This window comes from Wickerhamomyces ciferrii, contig 00001, assembly GCF_000313485.1.
Source record: "Wickerhamomyces ciferrii WGS project CAIF00000000 data, strain NRRL Y-1031 F-60-10, contig 00001, whole genome shotgun sequence".
NCBI lineage: Eukaryota > Fungi > Ascomycota > Saccharomycetes > Phaffomycetales > Wickerhamomycetaceae > Hansenula > Hansenula ciferrii.
In genome coordinates, this window is record NW_011887739.1 from 250,254 (window position 1) to 271,356 (window position 21,103).

The 21,103-nt window shown below is 27.8% G+C and overlaps 9 protein-coding genes across 9 annotated transcripts; 5 read left to right on the forward strand and 4 right to left on the reverse strand.

Annotated features, from left to right (window-relative positions):
• Positions 1-176: 176 nt before the first annotated feature.
• PCM1 (phosphoacetylglucosamine mutase PCM1) lies at positions 177-1,808 on the reverse strand (the record flags this gene model as incomplete). The annotated part of the gene is made up of 1 exon (XM_011279339.1): positions 177-1,808. The coding sequence occupies one exon, from the start codon at positions 1,806-1,808 to the stop codon at positions 177-179; it is 1,632 nt and encodes a 543-aa protein (XP_011277641.1).
• A 301-nt stretch (positions 1,809-2,109) lies between these two features.
• SOM1 (Som1p) lies at positions 2,110-2,427 on the forward strand (the record flags this gene model as incomplete). Its single annotated transcript, XM_011279340.1, has 1 exon — positions 2,110-2,427. One exon carries the CDS (start codon positions 2,110-2,112, stop codon positions 2,425-2,427), a length of 318 nt encoding a protein of 105 aa, XP_011277642.1.
• A 258-nt stretch (positions 2,428-2,685) lies between these two features.
• On the forward strand, positions 2,686-5,577 carry LEC1 (Lec1p; the record flags this gene model as incomplete). The annotated part of the gene is made up of 1 exon (XM_011279341.1): positions 2,686-5,577. One exon carries the CDS (start codon positions 2,686-2,688, stop codon positions 5,575-5,577), a length of 2,892 nt encoding a protein of 963 aa, XP_011277643.1.
• Positions 5,578-5,827: 250 nt separating this feature from the next.
• Positions 5,828-9,325, reverse strand: NIK1 (Hybrid signal transduction histidine kinase J; the record flags this gene model as incomplete). The annotated part of the gene is made up of 1 exon (XM_011279342.1): positions 5,828-9,325. One exon carries the CDS (start codon positions 9,323-9,325, stop codon positions 5,828-5,830), a length of 3,498 nt encoding a protein of 1,165 aa, XP_011277644.1.
• Positions 9,326-10,986: 1,661 nt separating this feature from the next.
• On the forward strand, positions 10,987-11,538 carry BN7_119 (uncharacterized protein; the record flags this gene model as incomplete). Its single annotated transcript, XM_011279343.1, has 1 exon — positions 10,987-11,538. The coding sequence occupies one exon, from the start codon at positions 10,987-10,989 to the stop codon at positions 11,536-11,538; it is 552 nt and encodes a 183-aa protein (XP_011277645.1).
• Positions 11,539-12,219: 681 nt separating this feature from the next.
• Positions 12,220-13,200, reverse strand: SFC1 (Sfc1p; the record flags this gene model as incomplete). Its single annotated transcript, XM_011279344.1, has 1 exon — positions 12,220-13,200. The coding sequence occupies one exon, from the start codon at positions 13,198-13,200 to the stop codon at positions 12,220-12,222; it is 981 nt and encodes a 326-aa protein (XP_011277646.1).
• A 1,690-nt stretch (positions 13,201-14,890) lies between these two features.
• On the reverse strand, positions 14,891-15,494 carry RPL43B (60S ribosomal eL43 domain-containing protein; the record flags this gene model as incomplete). The annotated part of the gene is made up of 2 exons (XM_011279345.1): positions 14,891-15,135; positions 15,419-15,494. 2 exons carry the CDS (start codon positions 15,492-15,494, stop codon positions 14,891-14,893), a joined length of 321 nt encoding a protein of 106 aa, XP_011277647.1.
• A 3,283-nt stretch (positions 15,495-18,777) lies between these two features.
• BN7_122 (uncharacterized protein) lies at positions 18,778-19,451 on the forward strand (the record flags this gene model as incomplete). Its single annotated transcript, XM_011279346.1, has 2 exons — positions 18,778-18,850; positions 18,925-19,451. 2 exons carry the CDS (start codon positions 18,778-18,780, stop codon positions 19,449-19,451), a joined length of 600 nt encoding a protein of 199 aa, XP_011277648.1.
• Positions 19,452-19,890: 439 nt separating this feature from the next.
• BN7_123 (uncharacterized protein) lies at positions 19,891-20,475 on the forward strand (the record flags this gene model as incomplete). The annotated part of the gene is made up of 1 exon (XM_011279347.1): positions 19,891-20,475. One exon carries the CDS (start codon positions 19,891-19,893, stop codon positions 20,473-20,475), a length of 585 nt encoding a protein of 194 aa, XP_011277649.1.
• Positions 20,476-21,103: the final 628 nt, after the last annotated feature.

Consider the following 21,103-nt stretch of genomic DNA (forward strand, 5'->3'; position numbering starts at 1 on the left):
TTTGGTTGATATGTTGGAAGTATATAATCTGGTTAGTTTGTCTCATGGGTAAATAATTTTTTTTTCATACTCATCGGAATTACTAGATCACGGAAAAACTACATCAGGGCCTTCAATAAACAAAAACATAAAGCATTTTATAACTAATTTAAAACAGTAAATAGATTATTTATAAATCAAACAGAATTCTTAACCAATTCACAAACTTCTTTTGATAATTGATCAGCTTCAATTCTAGTAGAAGCTTCAGCATAAACTCTAACAGCATCTTCAGTACCACTAGCTCTAACAAAAGATCTACCATTATTAAATTTTAAAACTAATTCATCAATTTTTTGTTGTAATCCATTTGGTGAAGTTAATTTTCTTTCAGCATCTGTTGTTTTGAAAACATATCTATCTGGAACAATAACTTTTGCTAATTTATTTGGATAATCTGTATAAGCATCATCCCAATTTGATGGATTCCAATTCTTGATGAATAAAACAATTAATACGGTTAATAAATCTGATATAGCATCACCAACAGTTTGATTAATTAATTTTGATAATTGAATTATGGTATCAATTGCAATTTTTTCATTTGGTGATGATGGAGTCTTTTCAGATAATTTTTCAATAAATTCATCAGAAAATAAAACAGTACCATGACCATTAGCTTCAAAATAAACACCAATATCAAATTTTTCAGCTTCATGATGTAAATGTTTAACACCAGTTGGTGTACAAACAACAGGAATTTTTAAGACATCAGTTAAAAAATTTGTTGAATTACCATTTGCATAAGCAGTTTGAACAACACCAATTTTAGTCGAATCTTTAAATTCAGTAATTTTTTCTAATAAATTTTTGAAAAACCCAGCTAATAAAGTTGAAATTTTGTCACCATCTAATAATTTAAAATTTTTTTGGGAATCAGTATAATAAAAAACTACTCTATCAGCATCACCATCAAATGAAGAATATAAATTTAATGGATGAGGATTAATACCATTTGGTAAAGATTGATTTGTCTTGACATAATCAGCACCAGAACCAACGTTTAAAGCTTGAGGATCTTGATAATTGTTATTAACAATTTCAAAATCAATATATTCAGATAAATAATTTGAAATTAATTCTTGGATTTTTGGACCACCAATACCATTTGCTGCATCAATTGTAATTTTAATTTTTTGGAAATCCGTAGTTGTAGAGTTATTATGATTATGAATAATTGATTTGAAAGCTTGAGATAATTTTTCAAAATAACCAATTTCAGTTGGTTTACCAAAATTTGAAGTATTTATAGATCTAACTAAATAATGTAATTGAGGTGTTGTTAATAAATTAAAATCTTGATATTTAGTACCTAAGGTTTCTAAACCATCAATTGTTGCTTGAGTTAATGCAGGACCTGAATCTCTTGAATCTCTAGCAATAATAACATTTGATTCGATTTCAAGATCAATATTCAAATCTGAAGAAATTTTGATAATTTCATTATATAATTCATCTTGATTTTCAACATTTGCTAAAATTGTTGCATAAGATTCCCAAGTTTGTTCAAGCATTTCACCTTTTGGATCAACAACTTTAATACCATTATCTTCAGGAGGGTTATGTGATGCAGTGATCATAACACCAATGGTTTGACCTTTAAGGAATTTTGATCTTAAAGATGCTAAGATACCAACAGTAAATACCACACTATCCAAGATATTTGCCTTTGTACGGAAACCAGCGGTACCATAGGTGAATTTTAAATCTTTTGGTTTTTGGTGGGATGGATATAGCTTGGCTAATTGGTCTTTTAATTGAGTGGCCATTGTGTATGATATAGATTGAGTCAAGAACTAAATAATCTATGGTTTTAACATTGAAATTTCAAGTTGAATCAATTCATATTGGACATATGTTTAAAAATAAAAAAAATGTAAACATACACGTGTTGAAATGACAGTGTTCTTCCACTCGACCCTTGTGGTTGGCATTTTAATATTTTTAATTATTTATTATATAATCAATAATTCAAATTTCTATATTATACGAGTAACATTGATGATACAATTGATAGAAAGGTAATAAAATATAGGATATCAATATCAAGACTAATACACAAGGACTAATATGGCACCACCCACACCAGTACTAATACAAGAAGATCTTCAAAGAGTATATAACTTGAATCAAAAATTATCAGATGCTAAATGTTCATTAAAATCAATAACACAATATGAATGTACATTTAATGGAGGATTAGTTAATTGTTATCCATTCAAAAGATTATTTCAAGATTGTTTAATGAAGGATGGTAAAAAGCAAAGAGTAGAGATCACTACTATGGAGACTAACGCTAAAGAGAAACAACAAATTAATGAAGCAAAGAAGTTCTTGAATGCTGAATCTCAGATACGACAATTGTATGAATTAGAACAAAGTGAATAATAATGAATGTGATATGTGAATATATTGTAGAGAACATCTCGTTTAGTAACATGTCTTCTATTATCTTTATTATCATCTTGATCTTCTTGATCATCATCTTCATTTAATAATTTGTCTTTCCATGGATATTCCACTTCTTTTATACTTTGCTTTAATCGGTGTTCGGTTGTTGCTTTATTTGTTTATATTTTAATTTCACAGCGGTAACAATTCAAATCAACAATTCATCAACAACAACAGCAACAAATCAATTAATCAATGGATCTCACGCCTACAAGAGAACACTATCTCAAGAGAGAATTGCTTAGATTACAATTGGAAAAAGAGTTTGTTCAGTTCAATGATGCGTTGGCTTTAAGGAAATTTGGTTCTCCATTTACTCAATTGGATCCAAATGAATATGTTGTGAAGAAAGGTGATGGTGATGATGGTGCTGCTGCTGGTGATGTTGATGCTGCTGGTACTGCTGCTGCTTCTGACTTCCCTCTTTCAAGATACTTCTTTAACAAATTCGTCCTTACAATGCCATTTCTTTCTTCAAAAAATCAAAATCAACAATTATTTTGGATTAAAAAAGTTCAAGTCTTTTATGAACATTTTATGAGTTTACAATTAAGTGAATCAATGGATAGAGATGAAGAAACCAAGAGAAGGAAAATTTCTTTAAAATTGAAAAGAATTATCCTTATGTTTTATAATTCTGGTATTGGTACTCCAAATGAATCTTTATATTATCAACAAGATAAATTTGAAATGGGTCAACAAGAAAATTTATCCAAGAATAATAAACTGGAAAAACTTATATTTCCATCAAAGGAAACTTTACAAAATCATATTTCAAATGATGTTTTCATAAATGGAATAAATGTTAATGTTGCAGGTGTAAGATTAATTAAAAAATCAAATAAAAATTTTTGGTCAAATTTAAATATAACTAAAAATCATGAATGGGTTTTTGAATTTATAATTAAATCAAAATTAGAATTAGATGAAAGTTCAACAATTATTGTGGCTAGACGTTATAATGATTTTAAAAATTTACATCATAATTTGAAGAAAAAATATCCGGGGAAAATTTTACCAAATTTACCTAAAAAAGTTAAATCTGAAGTAGAAATTGGTGATGTACAAGAAGATGATGATGAGGAGGAGGAGGAGGATGAAGATGATATTAATTCTAAAAAAAATGATGATGAAATTAGGAAAAGTTTAACAAATTTATTTAAAGATTTAAATATAAATCCATCACAAGATATTGAATCAATTGATACTTCAAAACCACCAAAATCTCCTAAATCTCCAAAAACTCCAAAATTTTTACCTTCCAAATCCTTATTCAAATCTCCAAATAAAGAAAAATCAAATAATACTGAACCTAATTCATCACCACAAAATAATAAATTACCAAGAGAAAAAACAAGAGTTTCATTAAGAGCTTATCTACGTGAATTATTAAAAGATGATGAAATTAGTCATTGTGATTTAATTAAAGAATTTTTATTTAAAAATCAAATATTTAAATTATCAAAAGATGAAGAAATTGATTTAAAAATTCGTGAAAATTTAGATTTTTTATTATTATTAAATCAAATTAAATTTCAATCTGAAACTTTTAAAAAAATTTCTTTATTAAAAAATCAAACATTACCTTTAAGATTAAAATTATTAGAAGATGAAAATGGTTTATTAGATATTTTTAATGAAATTAAAATTAAATCTCATATTTATCAATTATCACCAATGTTAATAAATTTTATTGATTGGTGTAAAATTAATATTGCTGCAACAATTTATCAATTATTTTTGGGAAATGATTCATCATATGAATTTTATTCTCAAGTTAAAAGATTTCATAAAATGTTACCATATAGTATAATGATTAATATTCTAAAATTTACAAATCCAATGATGATTATGAAAACTATGCTTGATTTATTAATGGCAAGTCCATTTGGTGGAAAATCATTGTTACAAACTTTATTTTTTGGAATTTTAAATGATGATTTAAAAAATCAACAAAAAATTATTGATGAATTAGAATTAAAATTAATTAATTATCCAAATTTAATTAAAAGATTAAAATTTTTCATTTATGATGTTGAAGATTCCAACTTATTAGAAGAGATTAAATTAGAATCAAAACAACTAAATACAGATTTATTATTAACAATCATCATAACACCAAAATTAAATGATTTAATACCAATTGATGATGATTCCATAGGTCAAGTTTTTGAAAGTTATAAAGAATATAAAAAATTAAAACAAACAAATAAAGATGATGTTTTAATTAATCATGAAAAATCTGAATTATATTCAAATTTAAAAAGTGTTTTTAAATTATATATTAAAAATAATGATAAAAATATCCTGAAACAAATTTGGTCAGAACCTGAATTAACTTCAATTTTAAAAGATTTATTATCAATGTTTTATCAACCTTTAATTAATCTTTTTAAAAATTCTCATATTGAAATTGCTTTTAAAAATTTTGAAAATTTTATGAATGAATTAATTTTAAAAATTGATCAATTAAATAATGATATATATTCAATGGATACAAATAAAATCGTTGATGAAATTATGCAAGTTTTGAATAATCATCAAGATGCTTTTTATCAATTTTTACATAATGTTTACTTAAATGATTCTGATGGATTTTTTGAACAAATTATAAATTGGTTAAATGATATAATAAATTTCTTAAGAAATTCCAAAAATTTAAATACTTCAACCTCAGATGAAAAATTAAATATTGAAGAATTATTAAACAATTCACAAAATAAATCTGAAATCTTGATGGAATTAGATTCAATTATAAACTCAATAAAATTACAACGTTCTATATATTCCAAAAAACTTGAAACCAAGACTCAAAAACAAAATGATTTAATTGAAAAAAATTGGGAAAAAATTAATAATATTGAAATTTTTAATACTAATGATTTTGGATTAAATCATGATGATATTTTAGAACTTGATGAATCAGATGATGAAGAAAATTCAGATGAAGAAACTGAAGGGACAAGTGCAGAAGATAAGAAAAAATTTATACCAAGAGAAGAAATGAAGACTGAATTTATTGAAACTTTATTACCTTTTTTTGAAAAACAATTGATTAATATTTTTAAAAATGATAAAAATGTATAGAAATTAATGGACTTATGAATAGATGTATTTTATGATTAGTTTAATTGTAAAGAGTTACTAGGTATCACGATTAAAATCTAAACATTCATTAAATCATTTCTTTATAAAATTCAAAACAATATCTAAAACACACATGATATACATGCAATTGTACTATACACTAACATTTTTTTATTAAAAAGAGAGAATTGAAAAAAACACACACACACAACAATATATGCTAAAAATTATTATTTTATTTTTTTTTGGCCTAAATTTCAACTTGTTCATCACCATCTTTATCTTTATTACTTGAATCATCTTGATTTGGTAATAATTTCGAAGGACTAGTAGAGAATTCACCTTCAATTGGAGAATTAGTTATTGAACTTAAAGTTCTAACAGCACTATCAGTTATTGATCTATTATTTGTTGATAATGTTGGTCTTTCAATTGATGTTCTTAATGCAGGAGATAATGCAGTGGCAAAATTATTTAATGTTGTTGGATCATTAATTGAATAATGAACTTTACCTAATTCTTCATTTGAACTTGATCTTTTAGCTTGTGGTTGTTGTTGAGAAGATTGTTGATGTTGAGCAATTAATTCAGTTATATTTTGTGTTGAATTACCATTTGATGGTAAATTTAATAAACCTTCATTTGCTAATTGATTATTTGTTGGATTCATACTTGCAATTTCTTTTAATTTATTAACATGATGAATTGTTTTTGCAATTGTTTGAATTAATAAATTTGGTTTTAATGGTTTTGAAATATATTCATCCATTTGTGCTTGCATACATTTTTCACGATCTCCCAACATTGCATGAGCAGTTAATGCAATAATTGGAACTCTAACAGATAATGGATCAATTGGATTCATATTTTTTTCCCATTTTCTAATTTCTTCAGTTGCTTCAAATCCACCCATAATTGGCATTTGAACATCCATTAAAACAACATCATATCTACTTTTTTTAACTTCTTCAAAAGCTTCAAGACCATTTTTAGCAACTGTAACTTCATGACCATATTTTTCTAATATACGAACAGCTAATTTTTGATTAACTAAATTATCTTCAGCTAATAAAATATTATAAGATTGTGGTGCATCATCATCACTTGGAACAATTCTTGATTCTAATGCAGGTTTTAAATAACCTGCTAAATCCATAATTGAACATGGTGTATTACCATAAGATTGAATACCTAAATCTAAACAAATTCTCATATTTAAACTTGGAATACTCTTATGTATTAAAACAAATGGAATATATTTAATATCAGGTAATAATCTTAATTTATTACCAGTTTCTAATGAATCAATAATAATAACATCATATTTACAAGGTTCTTGTAAATTAGCATCTTCAATTTTACGAACTGTTGTTGGTCTTAAATTTAATTCTCTTAATTCTTGTTCAATTTTTTCAGCTTCTTCCACAGTATGTTCAGTTGAAATAAATAAAATTTGATGTAAATTAAAAGTTAATAAAGCATCTGATTGTTTTGAAAAAACTTGTTTAACAGGACGAACTGCTATAGTAAAATAAAATCTTGAACCTTTACCATAAGCAGATGTAACCCAAATTTCACCACCCATTAAATGAATTAATCTCTTGGAAATTGATAAACCTAAACCTGTACCACCAAATTTTCTTGTTGTTGAACCATCAGCTTGTGTAAAATTTTCAAAAATTAAATCTAATTTTTCTTTTCTAATACCAATACCTGTATCAGAAACACAAAATTCTAATACCAAGACATCATCTTCTGGAGCTTTATTTGATTCCACAATTGTTGAAGAATCATGACCAATAACAAAATTATTATTTTGTACCGTAGATGTGATTTGTTGTTCTAATGATGTTGTTGCCTTTTTAACACTTAAACTAACATGACCTTTTGAAGTGAATTTTATAGCATTACCAACTAAATTTAATATAACTTGTCTTAATCTAAAAGAATCCCCGATAAGTGAATCTGGGAATGATGCATCAACTTGATAAATTAAATCAATTGGTTTTTCAATGGATTTTACTGCAAGTGTCTTTAAAGCACCGAACACAGTACCTCTTAAAGTAAATTCAACTTGTTCAATTGTCATTCTATTAGCTTCAATTTTAGAAATATCCAGAATATCATCAATGATTGTTAATAAAGAATTTGCTAAATTATGAACAGTTGATAACATTTCTCTTTGATATTGAGATAATTCAGTATCTAAAGTTAATTGAGTATAATTTAAAATACCATTGAATGGAGTTCTTAATTCATGTGAAAAAATACCTAAAAATTCAGATTTTGCTCTGTTGGCTAATTCAGCAGCTTCTCTTGCTGCAGTATTTCTTTTAATTGATTCTCTTAAATTGAAAACCATTTGATTAATTTTAGTTTTCAAAGTATCCATTTCACCACTTGCTTCAACAGTAATAAATTTTGTAAAATCACCATCAGTTGCAGCAGCAGTAATTTGAGCAAAAGCACGAACTTGTGAAGTTAAATTAGCAGCCATAACATTAACATTTGTAATAATCTCTTTCCATAAACCATCAACATCAGAAACTTGAGCCTGGACACCTAATTTCCCATCAATACCAACATCTTTTGCCACTCTTGTAACTTCACTAACGAAAACTTGTAAAGAATCAACCATCTTATTTATAGTTGATTTTAATTCTAAAATTTCACCTTGAGCTTTAACATCAATTTTTTGTGATAAATCACCATGAGCAACTGCAGTAGTAACAGCTGCAATTGATCTAACTTGATTTGTTAAATTTGTAGCCATTGCATTAACATTATCTGTTAAATCTTTCCATGCACCTTCTACACCATTAACAACGGCTTGACCACCTAATATACCTTTTATACCAACATCAGTAGCTAATGAAGTTACTTCAAGGGCAAAAGTTTGTAAAGAATCAACCATTTGATTTATAGTGGATTTTAAATCTAAGATTTCACCTTTACAATCTGCTGTAACTTTCTTGGATAAATCACCTTTTGCTACAGCAGTGGTAACATTTGCAATATTTCTAACTTGATTAGTTAAATTAGTAGCCATAGCATTAACATTATCAGTTAATTCTTTCCATATCCCCTCTGCACCAATAACAACAGCTTGACCACCTAAACGACCTTCAACACCAGTTTCTCTTGAAACTCTTGTAACTTCAAAAGCAAAAGTTTTCAATTGATCAACCATTGTATTTATAATATTTTGTAATTCTAAGATTTCCCCCTGGGCATGAACATTTATTTTTCTTGATAAATCACCACCAGCAACAGCTCTAACAACTTCAGCAATTTCTCTAACTTGATTTGTTAAATTTAAAGCCATAACATTTAAATTATCAGATAAAGTTCTCCAAATCCCAACGGTACCTTGATTTTTAACTTGACCACCAAATTCACCATGAGCAACATCAGTTGCAATTTTGGTAACTTCACTTGCAAAAGTATGTAATTGATCAACCATTGTATTTATAGTCATTTTAACTTTAAGGATTTCAGGATCAGGTTCATCATTAATTTCAACTTGTTTTGTTAAATCACCCATAGCAACTGCAATAAGCACATTACCAATTTCCATTGAAGCTTTTTGGAAAGATTTTTTAGCACTTTCTAATTGTTTAATTTCTTGTTCTTTATTATCTAAATGTTGAATTAAATTTAATCTTATTGATTCTATACCTTCATTTGTTGAAACTGCATTATGAAATGCCTCGGGATCTTGTAGAGTAGATATTATATCAACACTCATGATGTGATTAAATTGTATATGGAAATGTAATTATGAATGGTTACTAAGATTGAATGCAATGTATTTGAATTAATAGCAGTAATAATATAGGGTATTTTGAAGAGCGGTAATTTAATGAATATAGTCTTTTATATCTTTAGATGCCCAGACTTTATTATTGATATGATTTGATGAATTAGATATTGAATAGTAGTTAATCGCTCTATTCAAGATATAAGAATAGGTTGGGCCTTGATCTCACAAGTAGTTTAATTTGTTTTTCTTTAAATTCACGTTAAATTTTTTTGTTTACGTTGGACAGTTTTAAAAATTAAAATTTAAGTCGTGAAAGTTTTAAAAAAAGTGAATCTGAGGATCTTGAAATCGTTAAAGGATTACACGATTCAGATTACTAACGGTTTGTGGACTACACTATTATTTATGAGAAGGTGGCAATGAAGGTGATGTTGTTGATGATGGTGAAGTAGTTGATGTTGGTGTTGGTGTTCACTGTTCACCCCCTTTCCTGTTGAAATAGGACCAGGACTAGGACTCCTATAAGTACTTCAACTTCAGGAGTGATATGTACCAATGGATACATATGTAAAGTTTTGATAACTGTGAATGCACTTTGAACGAATCCTGAACGCGTCTTTCGAGAACTGATCATGGGAAACTGTGGTATATAAATAAAAGCTCATACTAATACTAAACACAATCTTAACATTAATATAATTAATACGAGATCTTATAATTAAATACAAAATAATTCAATCTTCACTATTTTGTACCTGCACCCAAACTTTATTAAAAAATAAAATGTGAATTTAAAAAGTTATGCAATGTTTAAAATGTGTACTTATCGTGACGTAATCACTGATGTAATAAACATGTAAAAATTATATAAGTACTGTACTGAAAATTATATCATGTGATGCGTCACGTGTATATACATCAGTCAATAATTACCCTCCTTTGCACAATTAAGTACTGTGCGCCTTAGTCAAGTTATGCACATACTAAACTTCCCTGATGGGTAACTACCCGATTAAGTAAATTAAGTGGCAATTAAGGTGCTTAGAACTTATAAGTAAGTAACTAGTACAATCCTCAGTCTAGTCAATAGTACACTATCTTATCAACACATGTACTACTTGATAACTTCAAAACAGATCGTATTCAAATTCCACCCCCTTGGTAATCTTCCAATCTCCTTAATCGTCAATCTCAGTTTAAATCTTGCTCATGGCTGCTTCAATGCAACTATTTTTTAAGGATCGCTTTATTCGCTTATTAAAACAAGGGAAAAAAAAAATTCATAGTAATCACCTAAGAAACATCTCATCAATTTAATTACCTTGAATCCTTCTTTTACATTTAAATCAAAATTTATATCATTTAATATTATCTCTTAGGATACATCATCTCTCCTGACAACCATACACTATATACTATTAGTATACTATTGGTATTACTATTATAATACAAATAAGATCTATTCATCAGCTATACACACATCATTTGATTGCTCATTATATTTTAATATCATTAATCATTTAGATTAATCATTTAAATTAATACTTTATTAATTGATATATCACATTTTCATTGCTAATTTAATATAATCAAAGATAACATACGCGTTAAACAGCTAGTATAAGTTATTTCATATACTTGATATTATGAATACTCAACAACCACAAACTCCAATTCATTTAATAACATCAACTGAATCTTCATCAAATCAATTTAATTTAAATCATTTGAAATCTCCTTTAAATTCACAATCTGATGATAAAGATGATGATAAAGACCAAATTAATCAAGGATTTTTAAAATCTCCATTAAATTCATTATTTAATCAATCATCAACAATAAATCATGAATCTGAATCAATTGAAATAATGTTAAAAAATATGATTTTTTATTTAAAAACAAATTCAACAACAAATTTAAATGATGATAAAATTGAATTAGATAAATCCTATTTAAATTCAATATTAGAAAAAAGTTTAAACACAATAAATCATCTGAATTTACAAAACAACATCTTAAAATTTGAAAACAATGAATCAAATAAAAGATTTAACGTTGAATCAAACCTAATAAAATCACAAGTTGATTATTTATTAAAATCTCCATTTAAACCATCTCAACCATCTCAACCAACAACAACAACATCAACAACCAATTCATTACCAAAAAAATCAAAATTTAAAATTGAAAAAAATTAACAAAACCAACAACAACAACAACAAAAAAATTAAAATTAGTTGAAAAAAATAATGGAATTAATTTAAATAATAATCAGTCAAAAAAATTAAATGATTATATTAAAGTATTTCATCTTGAAAAATGATTATGATCAACTCAACTATACATATATTTATTTGCTAAGTTTATTATTTCATATACCAAAACTCATAAAATAAATCTTATTGATTAAGATATCTTCAATTCTAAACATTTGTTTTAATTATTAATTTGCTATTTCAATTCATCAATCAAACAACCAATCAATCAATAATATTTGCTATTCAATATTTGCTAATTTCCCCTACCTAGATGATCATATTTTCATCAATTTTTTGTTGTTTTTTATTAATCTTAATATTTAATTTGCTATGTATTACTATACAAATTATACTATATAATGTCTCTTTTTTTATATAATGTCTATTTTTTAATGTCTTATTTAATATTTTGCTTATAATATTTAGCTATTTAATGAATCTAATTTATATTACTTAATTGTAGATCTACATCAGAGCGGTTAAATTGAATATAAATATCATTCATAAATTAATACAATTGTAGATCTACATCAGAGCGGCTAGATTGAATATAAGATTAATCTACATTTATTTTTAATTGAATATAAATATCATTCTTTTAAATCTAAACTAGTCTTTTAATTACTCTTCAAATTTTGATGCTGTATTACTTGATAATGCAGGAATTTCTTCTAACCATTCACGAACAATTTCATAAACAGTAAATGTAACAGCTTGACCTGGTGCAACTCTCATAACTCTTGGTGTAATACCTTTATATAATGCTCCAACACCTTCTTCTTTAATTAAATCTTTACCAATTCTAACAATTCTACTTAATGCACTTTGTTTAATTGATTCACCACTGGCATTTGCTTGTTTTGTTTCTTTTTGTAATCTTGTTTTAATAGTATCTAATGGAGCATTTGAAAAAGGTCCAATTGCACCACTAACTAATCCAATACATGAAGTTTGCCAACTTGGTATAACACCTTTATTACCATTTTCTGTATGATAATCAACTAAATATTCTTTTAATTTAGAATAAACAGTAAAATTTGCACCTTGATTTGTTGCTTGTCTTGCTGCTGTTAATGAAACACCTCTATATAATGTCTTGAAACCTTCTTCTTTAACAATAACATAAACTGCATGTGCTGCATTTCTATATTTTGGTGCACTCAGTGGATCAGACATTGAATGATGTTGAGCTTGTAATCTAATCTTAACAACTTCCATTGGATTAACAACAAGACATGCTTCAGTAATACCTGCACCAACACCTGCAAGGAAAGTTGAACCTGTTGAAATCTGACCAGATTGATCTTTTAATAAAGTTCTATAAAATTCATAAGATGAAAACCTTATAGCCATTTTTGGTATAATACCAATAACAACTGCACCTAAACCTTTATATAATCCAGTAAGACCTTCTTTTTTAGCAATTGATACACCTGTTGTTATAAAACCTGGATTTTTAACTATCCCACTTTTACGATGTAATTGCATACGAACTTTTATAGTATCTAATGGATGACAACATAATGCTTCAAACAGACCTGCTGTACCACCAGCTATTAAATTCACAGCTGTACTTGATGATCTTTTTTTATCAGATGACATGGTTTTAATTATGAACTTGATATATCAATTAACTTCAATTCTGTTTATTACCAGAAATTAGATTCAAGGGATTTAATCCAATATTTATAACAAATTAAATTGAAATCATGATCATCTTAATCATTTACTTGTCACAAGGATACCATTTCTCCTGGATAATAACGGGTCAATGGTTTTTGTACACAAAAGTATCATTATTTAAATTTTTATACTGGTCCACCGGAATTTTTATTTAAAATGTGGAGCTAGGCAGATAGGCAGAGAACTGGTAGGCAGAGGACCCAGGGGTCCGTCTAAACAGCTAGGCAGAGATCTTTTCAAAGGAGAAGCTGACCTCACATTAGCCGAGTTACCAGAAGGAAGAATGGAATTTTATCACAGAAACATCAGAAAAAGTACTTACAAAGCATGGTTATTTCTACGTTATTTTAGATAAATAAGAAGTCTGCATTATATTCTGTATATAGTATATATCCAATATTTTTATTACCACTTCTTTCCCTCCTTCTTTCTTCGATATGGTTATATTTATTTCCAATTCTTGCTATATGAATCAATAATATTTGACTCGAGTTTAGCTTCGACTTCATAAAATCTGGGGTAAATGGAAAAACCTATACCCATTTAAGCACTCAAGCCTAAATTAACTACAATAGCTAGCACATGACTTTCCCGATCTATGACCGATTTAATATATAATAGTCATTTGCATGAAATCATATCCTATTATTACCCTCAATTGAAAGAAGTTATCTATTTCATCAGTCATGATAGGATCACAGTTGAATCTTTCCAATCGGTAGTTGTTAATTGTAATATACATCACGAACATCAATGGATCAAAGTGAGGAAGTTGGTATAAGAAGATAATAAACAGTGGTTACAAGATATTAATGACTATACACTAGTATATAGAACTCTATACTTTGATCTCTAGGTACTGGTTACTTGTACATTGAGACCTTGACCCTAAGGCCTATTCAATAAACTATTTTACCTTGGAGCTTTTCAATATTATAGTCATAGACTTATAGACCACCAAAAAAGTTTAAGCTATAATTTGAAGCACTAAATTATTGAAAATCATGATTCATCACTATTACTAATTCACAATTATATATATACTTTAAATTGAAATAAGATAAATCGCTTGTAATTAGTAATAGTGATGAATCATGATTTTCAATAATTTAGTGCTTCAAATCATGTACTAGACTTTGGCGGTGTTAATATTCATTAAATTGACCATAATACCATAAAGAACATCGACATACACAATAATTAATATTGAGCTGAGAACTAGAGAACGGCAAACAGATGACTGTAGTATTTGAAACACAGTATATCTTCTAAATCATGGGTGGAAGTTTTACCCAAGTGTACACCGTGAATTGTTTCGGTGTCAAGTCATAATTACTATTAGTACACGATCAAGATTCAACATGCTAAAGCTAAAGCTCATGATCGAGTTGTAAATTTGAGAACACAGTTCATCTATACATTCACATTACAATATTTATCTACAATTTATAACTTAAAATTCTTTTGTTTTATAACCATTAAAAAACCATTGTATATTTTGATGTGATTTTCAACAAGTTTTAAAAAACATACACTATAAAACAATATGCCCTAATATTAACATCAACCTGAAAGAATAAAATTTTAATATATCTTTATTGTAAACTTCTTAAGCTTCAGCCAATTCTCTTAAACGACGAATGGTTGATCTAACAGTAGCAGCAGCAGCGGTTGAAACAGTGTAAGCACCACCAGCAACGGTTTTTCTACAACTGTGACAGTTCCAGATACCAGTAGCTTCTCTTTTAACAGTTTTTTTACCACAGAAAGAACAATCATAACGAGCATGTTGTTGAATTTCTAATTTTTTGGTTTGTCTTCTTAATGATGAACCGTAACGAACACCGAATTTACCTGTGATCCCAACCTTCTTTGTTCTTTTAGTCCTGTAATTAATTAGTTAGTATATTGTTACATTATTACTTGATTATTATTGCATTTTTTTGGATGGAATTAGATGATAGTGGTTATTTCTAAATTTATATGATGAAATTTTTTAATAAAGAATCTGATTAAATGACTTTGATGTTCCATTAGTTATTTCCTAGATATATTTGATAAGTTTTGATTTCTTATTCATTATGGTTTTCCTTCTTTTATTCATATCTTGTTTTACTTTCATTATTTAATAATTTACTTGATAAAATATTCATCATAATTTCAATAATTTCCAACATTAAACAGTGACAAATTGATACATCTTTAACTTTCATTCATTATTCTTGTTTATAGTACTCCATTATCATCATCATTCCATTCTTTTATACTATATCATCACATACATTTTGTATAATTCTGTTGTATATATTATACGTATAGTAAATTGTAGAAAGAACTGAAGATTTGAAAAAATTGTTTTATCCCAACTCTCTACCAAATCCGAAATGGGACACAATTTTTCAAAAAAATCAACCACAGCAATAAAATTTTGTTACGTAGTTTAGATATTCGCGAATTTTTCGTTGAAAAAATGAGTGTTTGTTAGTTTGTTAACTATGGGTGAGTTAACTTTAGCGCTGGTGTTGTCTTTACCGCTTTGTGTTTTTCTCGCTTTGAAAACAAAAAATATTCGCGACAAGTCAGAATTGTTATGGTGTTTGGAAGTCTGATTTTTGTGACTACCCTAAGTTATATCACATGATATAAGTCTCAAGCTCTCAACTTTGATCTTTATTTTTATAAAAAATAACAGCAGCTTGATTTTTTGATTTTTTGATTTTTTGATTTTTTATTTTCTAAAAATTATTGTGTCAAATCGCTATAGTAACTTTGAAGTTTGCAGGAAATTTATAATTAACTGCATTCATCCCTTAAATTCACATGTTCCATTAGTACTTGGCCTTAAAGATCCGTTAGAATTAGCCAATCAAACTTCAAGCCATATCACAGCTTTCTTTCATTGGAATTAAACTTTCACACATATTGGAAGTATAAATTTACGATCATCAGGGTCTATATATAGATGAATCATGAAAGACAAGGAGATATAGGGGATTTATTACCATGACTGTCCGAATGTCAGTGATAACTACGTGATTCTGGTATAAATAAATGTGATTTTTAGATCTACAATTATATGTTTTTTTGAAATAGATCTGCTTATAACTCCTCCTATTTAATGTCTATATTCAACTAAGGCTGTCACAATTTTTGTTCGTGAAACTATAAGTTAATGATATCCCAACTTGTGAACCATTAATATACATTAAATGATGTACATGATCAAATCATCAAGTTGATAATTACATGCAGTTGAAGTTATGCATTTTTCGGATTCTTTGAAACGCACAGACCGTAGACGTATTTAATTCCTTGAGCTGCTTTGGTTGAGTTATATACTTGAGTTTGTTTGGTAATTGATCCATCGAAAGTTGGCTGTAGATACTAGTCAGGCCACAAGCTATTATTAATATGATTCAGGGTGTTGTAGTGAATTGTGATTTATATCGCGATTTGATTGAATCTTCATCGATGAAGGCCGATTCATTGTCCCAAAAGATTGTCTCAGATTTATAGTTGAGGTTAACAGCTTGATGGGGTTTTTTCGTGTCTAATAGTACTTCTAGAATAGAGTTACGTTTAAAATCATTAGTTGTGGCATTGGAGTATGATAAGAAAGTTTAAATGGTAATCTGATCATCATGATATCGAGTACTTTCTTATCTTGTTTGATTCTTAGTAGTACGCATTATACCCGCCTGAACTTCAATTTATATTAGTACTGGTACTATGATTATAGAAGTTGGTTTGTTTACTGTAAGAAACTCGATTATAAATGTAGTTCGTTAATCTACAAAATATATATGCTACTTGGGGAATCTGTAATCTCTAGGATCTAGATCATCTTGATCTGGCTAATATTATGAACGGCTAATACGACGGAATTTTACACTTTATCTCTCGCTTATAAGTTGATCTTTCCTTTTGGCGACCATCTTTGCTTTTTCTAAATAATATATCAAATGAAAATTAGGGAGCTGATCAGATAAATTGGATGTTTGAAATCTTGGTTATCGTAATAAATATGTGTGCTAAAGCGGCTAAAATTATTTGACAAGTTGATCTTCACTGATCTTCAAAGAGGAAAATAAGCATATAGACACATCCCTCCTTTAAATAATAATTGAAACTAGATGATTGATGCCATACGCGCCTTTTATTTCCAGTGTATATTTTATTGATGATTCCCCAATTATGATGGGTCATCGGTACCATAATTATGATCATGTTATAGATCAAGAATCAAATATATAAATGGATTTTGTAATTAGAACATATGGGGGTATCAATTATAATGCATCTTTTAAAACCGCCTCATCATCATTACAATTAATGAATCGGTCGTACATACTTGATTCAAAACAACATTGCATTTTAAAATAATAGAATCAAATAATAATGAAAGCCATTAAATTACAGAATTTCACAAACTGTGTTGTAGCTAGTTGTAAGTTTGTACGGTATATGCAAAGCTCATTCATATTATTAATATTCACAAATAAAGTTCATATTGCACCAACTTTAAATTTGTGGTTTTGTTGTTCATGCACATCGCTCATGCTTCAAGTTGATTTTAAAGTTCAGGATTTATGGTTCCACAATCCCCATTCAATAACTTGTAACTAGTGACTAGAGATCTACAGTATTACAAAACGCCAAAATATTCCTATTTCCTTTTTTTTATAAAATTTATCATTTTTGTCGAAATCTTTCAAATTGACGCGTCGTATTCTAGTGTTTTTTTACATCTTGTTTACTTTTTGAAAAAACAGTATGTATGTTGTTCAGATTTGAGAGCTAGTGAATCAGTGATATCTTGAAGTTTCAAGATGCAACATATTATCTTATCAAGGCGCTTCATACATGAGTTTCAGGTCCAATGCTCTGTTTCATTAATAGTGCGTCAGGGTACGACCATAAGTTCACGTTGTCCGGTGGTGATATTCTCTTGATTGTGAAGTTGATGTTTTATGGTTCATATGATGCAGAGTTTCCCATAAAGGTAAACACTTTGATCGGGGAAATTAACCTTTTGAAATATTTACAACTTTGAAAATTTAATTTTAAATTATCTAGAATTGTAAAAAACCTGGTGTATAATTGAATTATCACGCATGGTGATCAAAGACAAGGCAAATTTGGCTGCACTTTTGGACTATTATACACAATTGGCCCCGTTATAAGTGATAAGGGCAAATTTAAGTAACATTAACCATTATATTATATTATGTGGTTAATAAACTTCAAATCTTAAATTGAAATAAACTTACAATTACACAATTGATACCCACACATAGGTGATAAGGTTCATGGGTTTTTCAATTTTGAATCATATTTAAAGCATCAAGTTTGATCCATTTTTATATTTTTTTACAATTTATCTTGTTAATCAACTTGCAAATTATTCTATACCATTCCATCAAGATCTAATATACTTTTTGATATAGCGGCTAACCAATAACAACTCAAAATATAACGCATAAACATAGCATAAGGATGACTTTATTCCCAGATAATATTGAAATGTTTGCAAATGAATATGACAGTGACTTAAAGGTTCAATATCAAGGTAAGTACTTTTATTTTCTATTTTGGAAAACTCATGATATTTGAGATTTGATGTTAACCGCCCTGTTTATAAAGCTCCAAAATTGCCATTTGATGTTAATGACTACTTAAATTTTGAATTAAATGAAGATTTGATACTTGCAAATGGTGATTTTGCTAATGATTATGCTACTTCAAGCTCGGATTCTGAAAGATCAATCATAAATTCCTTATGGGATGAACATGATCATGAAGAAATTGGTGATCAACAAATTATGGGACCAGTTGATAAAGTTGAACAAAATGATCTGACATACATGGCGTATAAGAATGAATTGTTTGGTAATGATGATTACGAAGATGACAATAATGACATTAGCCGCTGTGGTGAACTTGATGAAGCTTTTGCTGAATCACAGACTCCATCTAATACAAAGGTCTTCAACCAAGGTTATGATGATGATTATATGAACAATGAAGTCGATTCCGACAATAACTATATTTTGAATTCAGTTGATTCAATCAAAGGTAAGCCTGATACTTTTTTTATTTCCATCACTTGTCTACAAAACCCTCTTTCACATTTGATTATTTTATTCTATAATTTTTTGTATGATGGTTAATGAGACATATGATGTTAAGAGCATTAAAACCAAAAATTTTTTGCTCTTGAGTTTTTTGATACCACATTTCAAAAACATATTCAGATACCCCAACATAACAACTAACAATGATACCACAAACTATTTTCTAGTCAAGATGTTCAATCTCTTTAAAGATTAGAATTATTATGATACCAAATGAATTTGAAGAAGGATATTCATCTCCAATTTTGCTTACTCATATTTAATTTGAACCACCCAAGTTCATGCAAGAGATTTCCTGTTAATTAGTCAAAATCAATTGTCAAATACCAATAAAGCCAATATCTGTTTCATTGACACATTATATTTCCTTTTCAAGATTTATCTTTTACAAAGTTTTGCAACGATCTAATGGAAATTGTTTTCTATTATTCTTTTTTATAAGTATAAAAAGTTCATTGTGTACTAACATTGGATAATGAAAGAACCACCAACTTTACCATCAAATGACTTCAAAATATTTAACCTTGATCATGAAGATTTGAAATGTAATGTTATTACAAGATTGAACAATGCACCTTGCAAGAAGAAAATTACATGTACTTTTCATTCAGTGTCTGAGAAGTCAACAGTCCCAAGATGTGATTCGGTTGAAAGATTGATTAGAAATTTTAGATATTTGCAAAAATTGAGACATGATATTGTCAAATACTCCAAGACTACAACTTCAAAAAACATCATCAAACAACAATATAAACAAAATGTTTCCTCAACTCGTCTGAAGAGACATAACTCTTATGATGATACACATATGATCAAAAAGAGAAGATCACTGACACAACTGAACCCAATGGATATCTTGAATGGTCATAATAAAAATTTCACAGCTGGTGTTACTGAATATGCTGTTGAAGATGATGAAGAAGATGAGTTCATTAATACTTTGATATTAAAAGTCAGTTTGTTGAAAGATGATCCACAGGAGAGATTATTGGATTTTGAATACCAAACTGAATTAAAGAATTTGGCAACCATTGAATACTATAATCAAACCAAATTTTGATTCCCAAATAACAACAAGTAAGAGAAGGGCTGGTACCGCTTTTGTTTTTCAATTCTCATTTATTTCTTTTCTTTTATATTTATATTCTTTTATTGTTCTTTGTTACTATATTTTTCATTATATATAATTTTTAATATTTTCTTTGGTGGTTTTTATTTTTTTTTGTTGGTTTTCAATTCATTTCATATAACTGGTTTATAAAGGTTTCGTGGGATATTAGGCTACATGGGGTTTGGGTCATAGTTCCATGATCAATTACTAAATTTGTGATGATTGCTTTACAAATGTGCATATTGTTTTTCAATTCTTTGAAATTATTTTATATTATAATTTACTTTTTTTATTGATTATGATTTTTATAATAATTTGGGGTTTTCTTTCGATTAGTGGGATATGAGATACATAATACACATATATTATTATACACGTTCTTTGTTATAATCAATACTCGCAAATACCGTAATGAGCAAGTAAATCAAGTACAAATGCCAAAAATATTATCAGAAAAGAAAATTATTTGATTCATTAACTATACAAAACTTCGATGCTTTACTCAACGATATTGAATCAACCTTTTTTCTGACCCATATGCAATTGACGCTTATTCTTCAACAAATAGTTCTAGTTC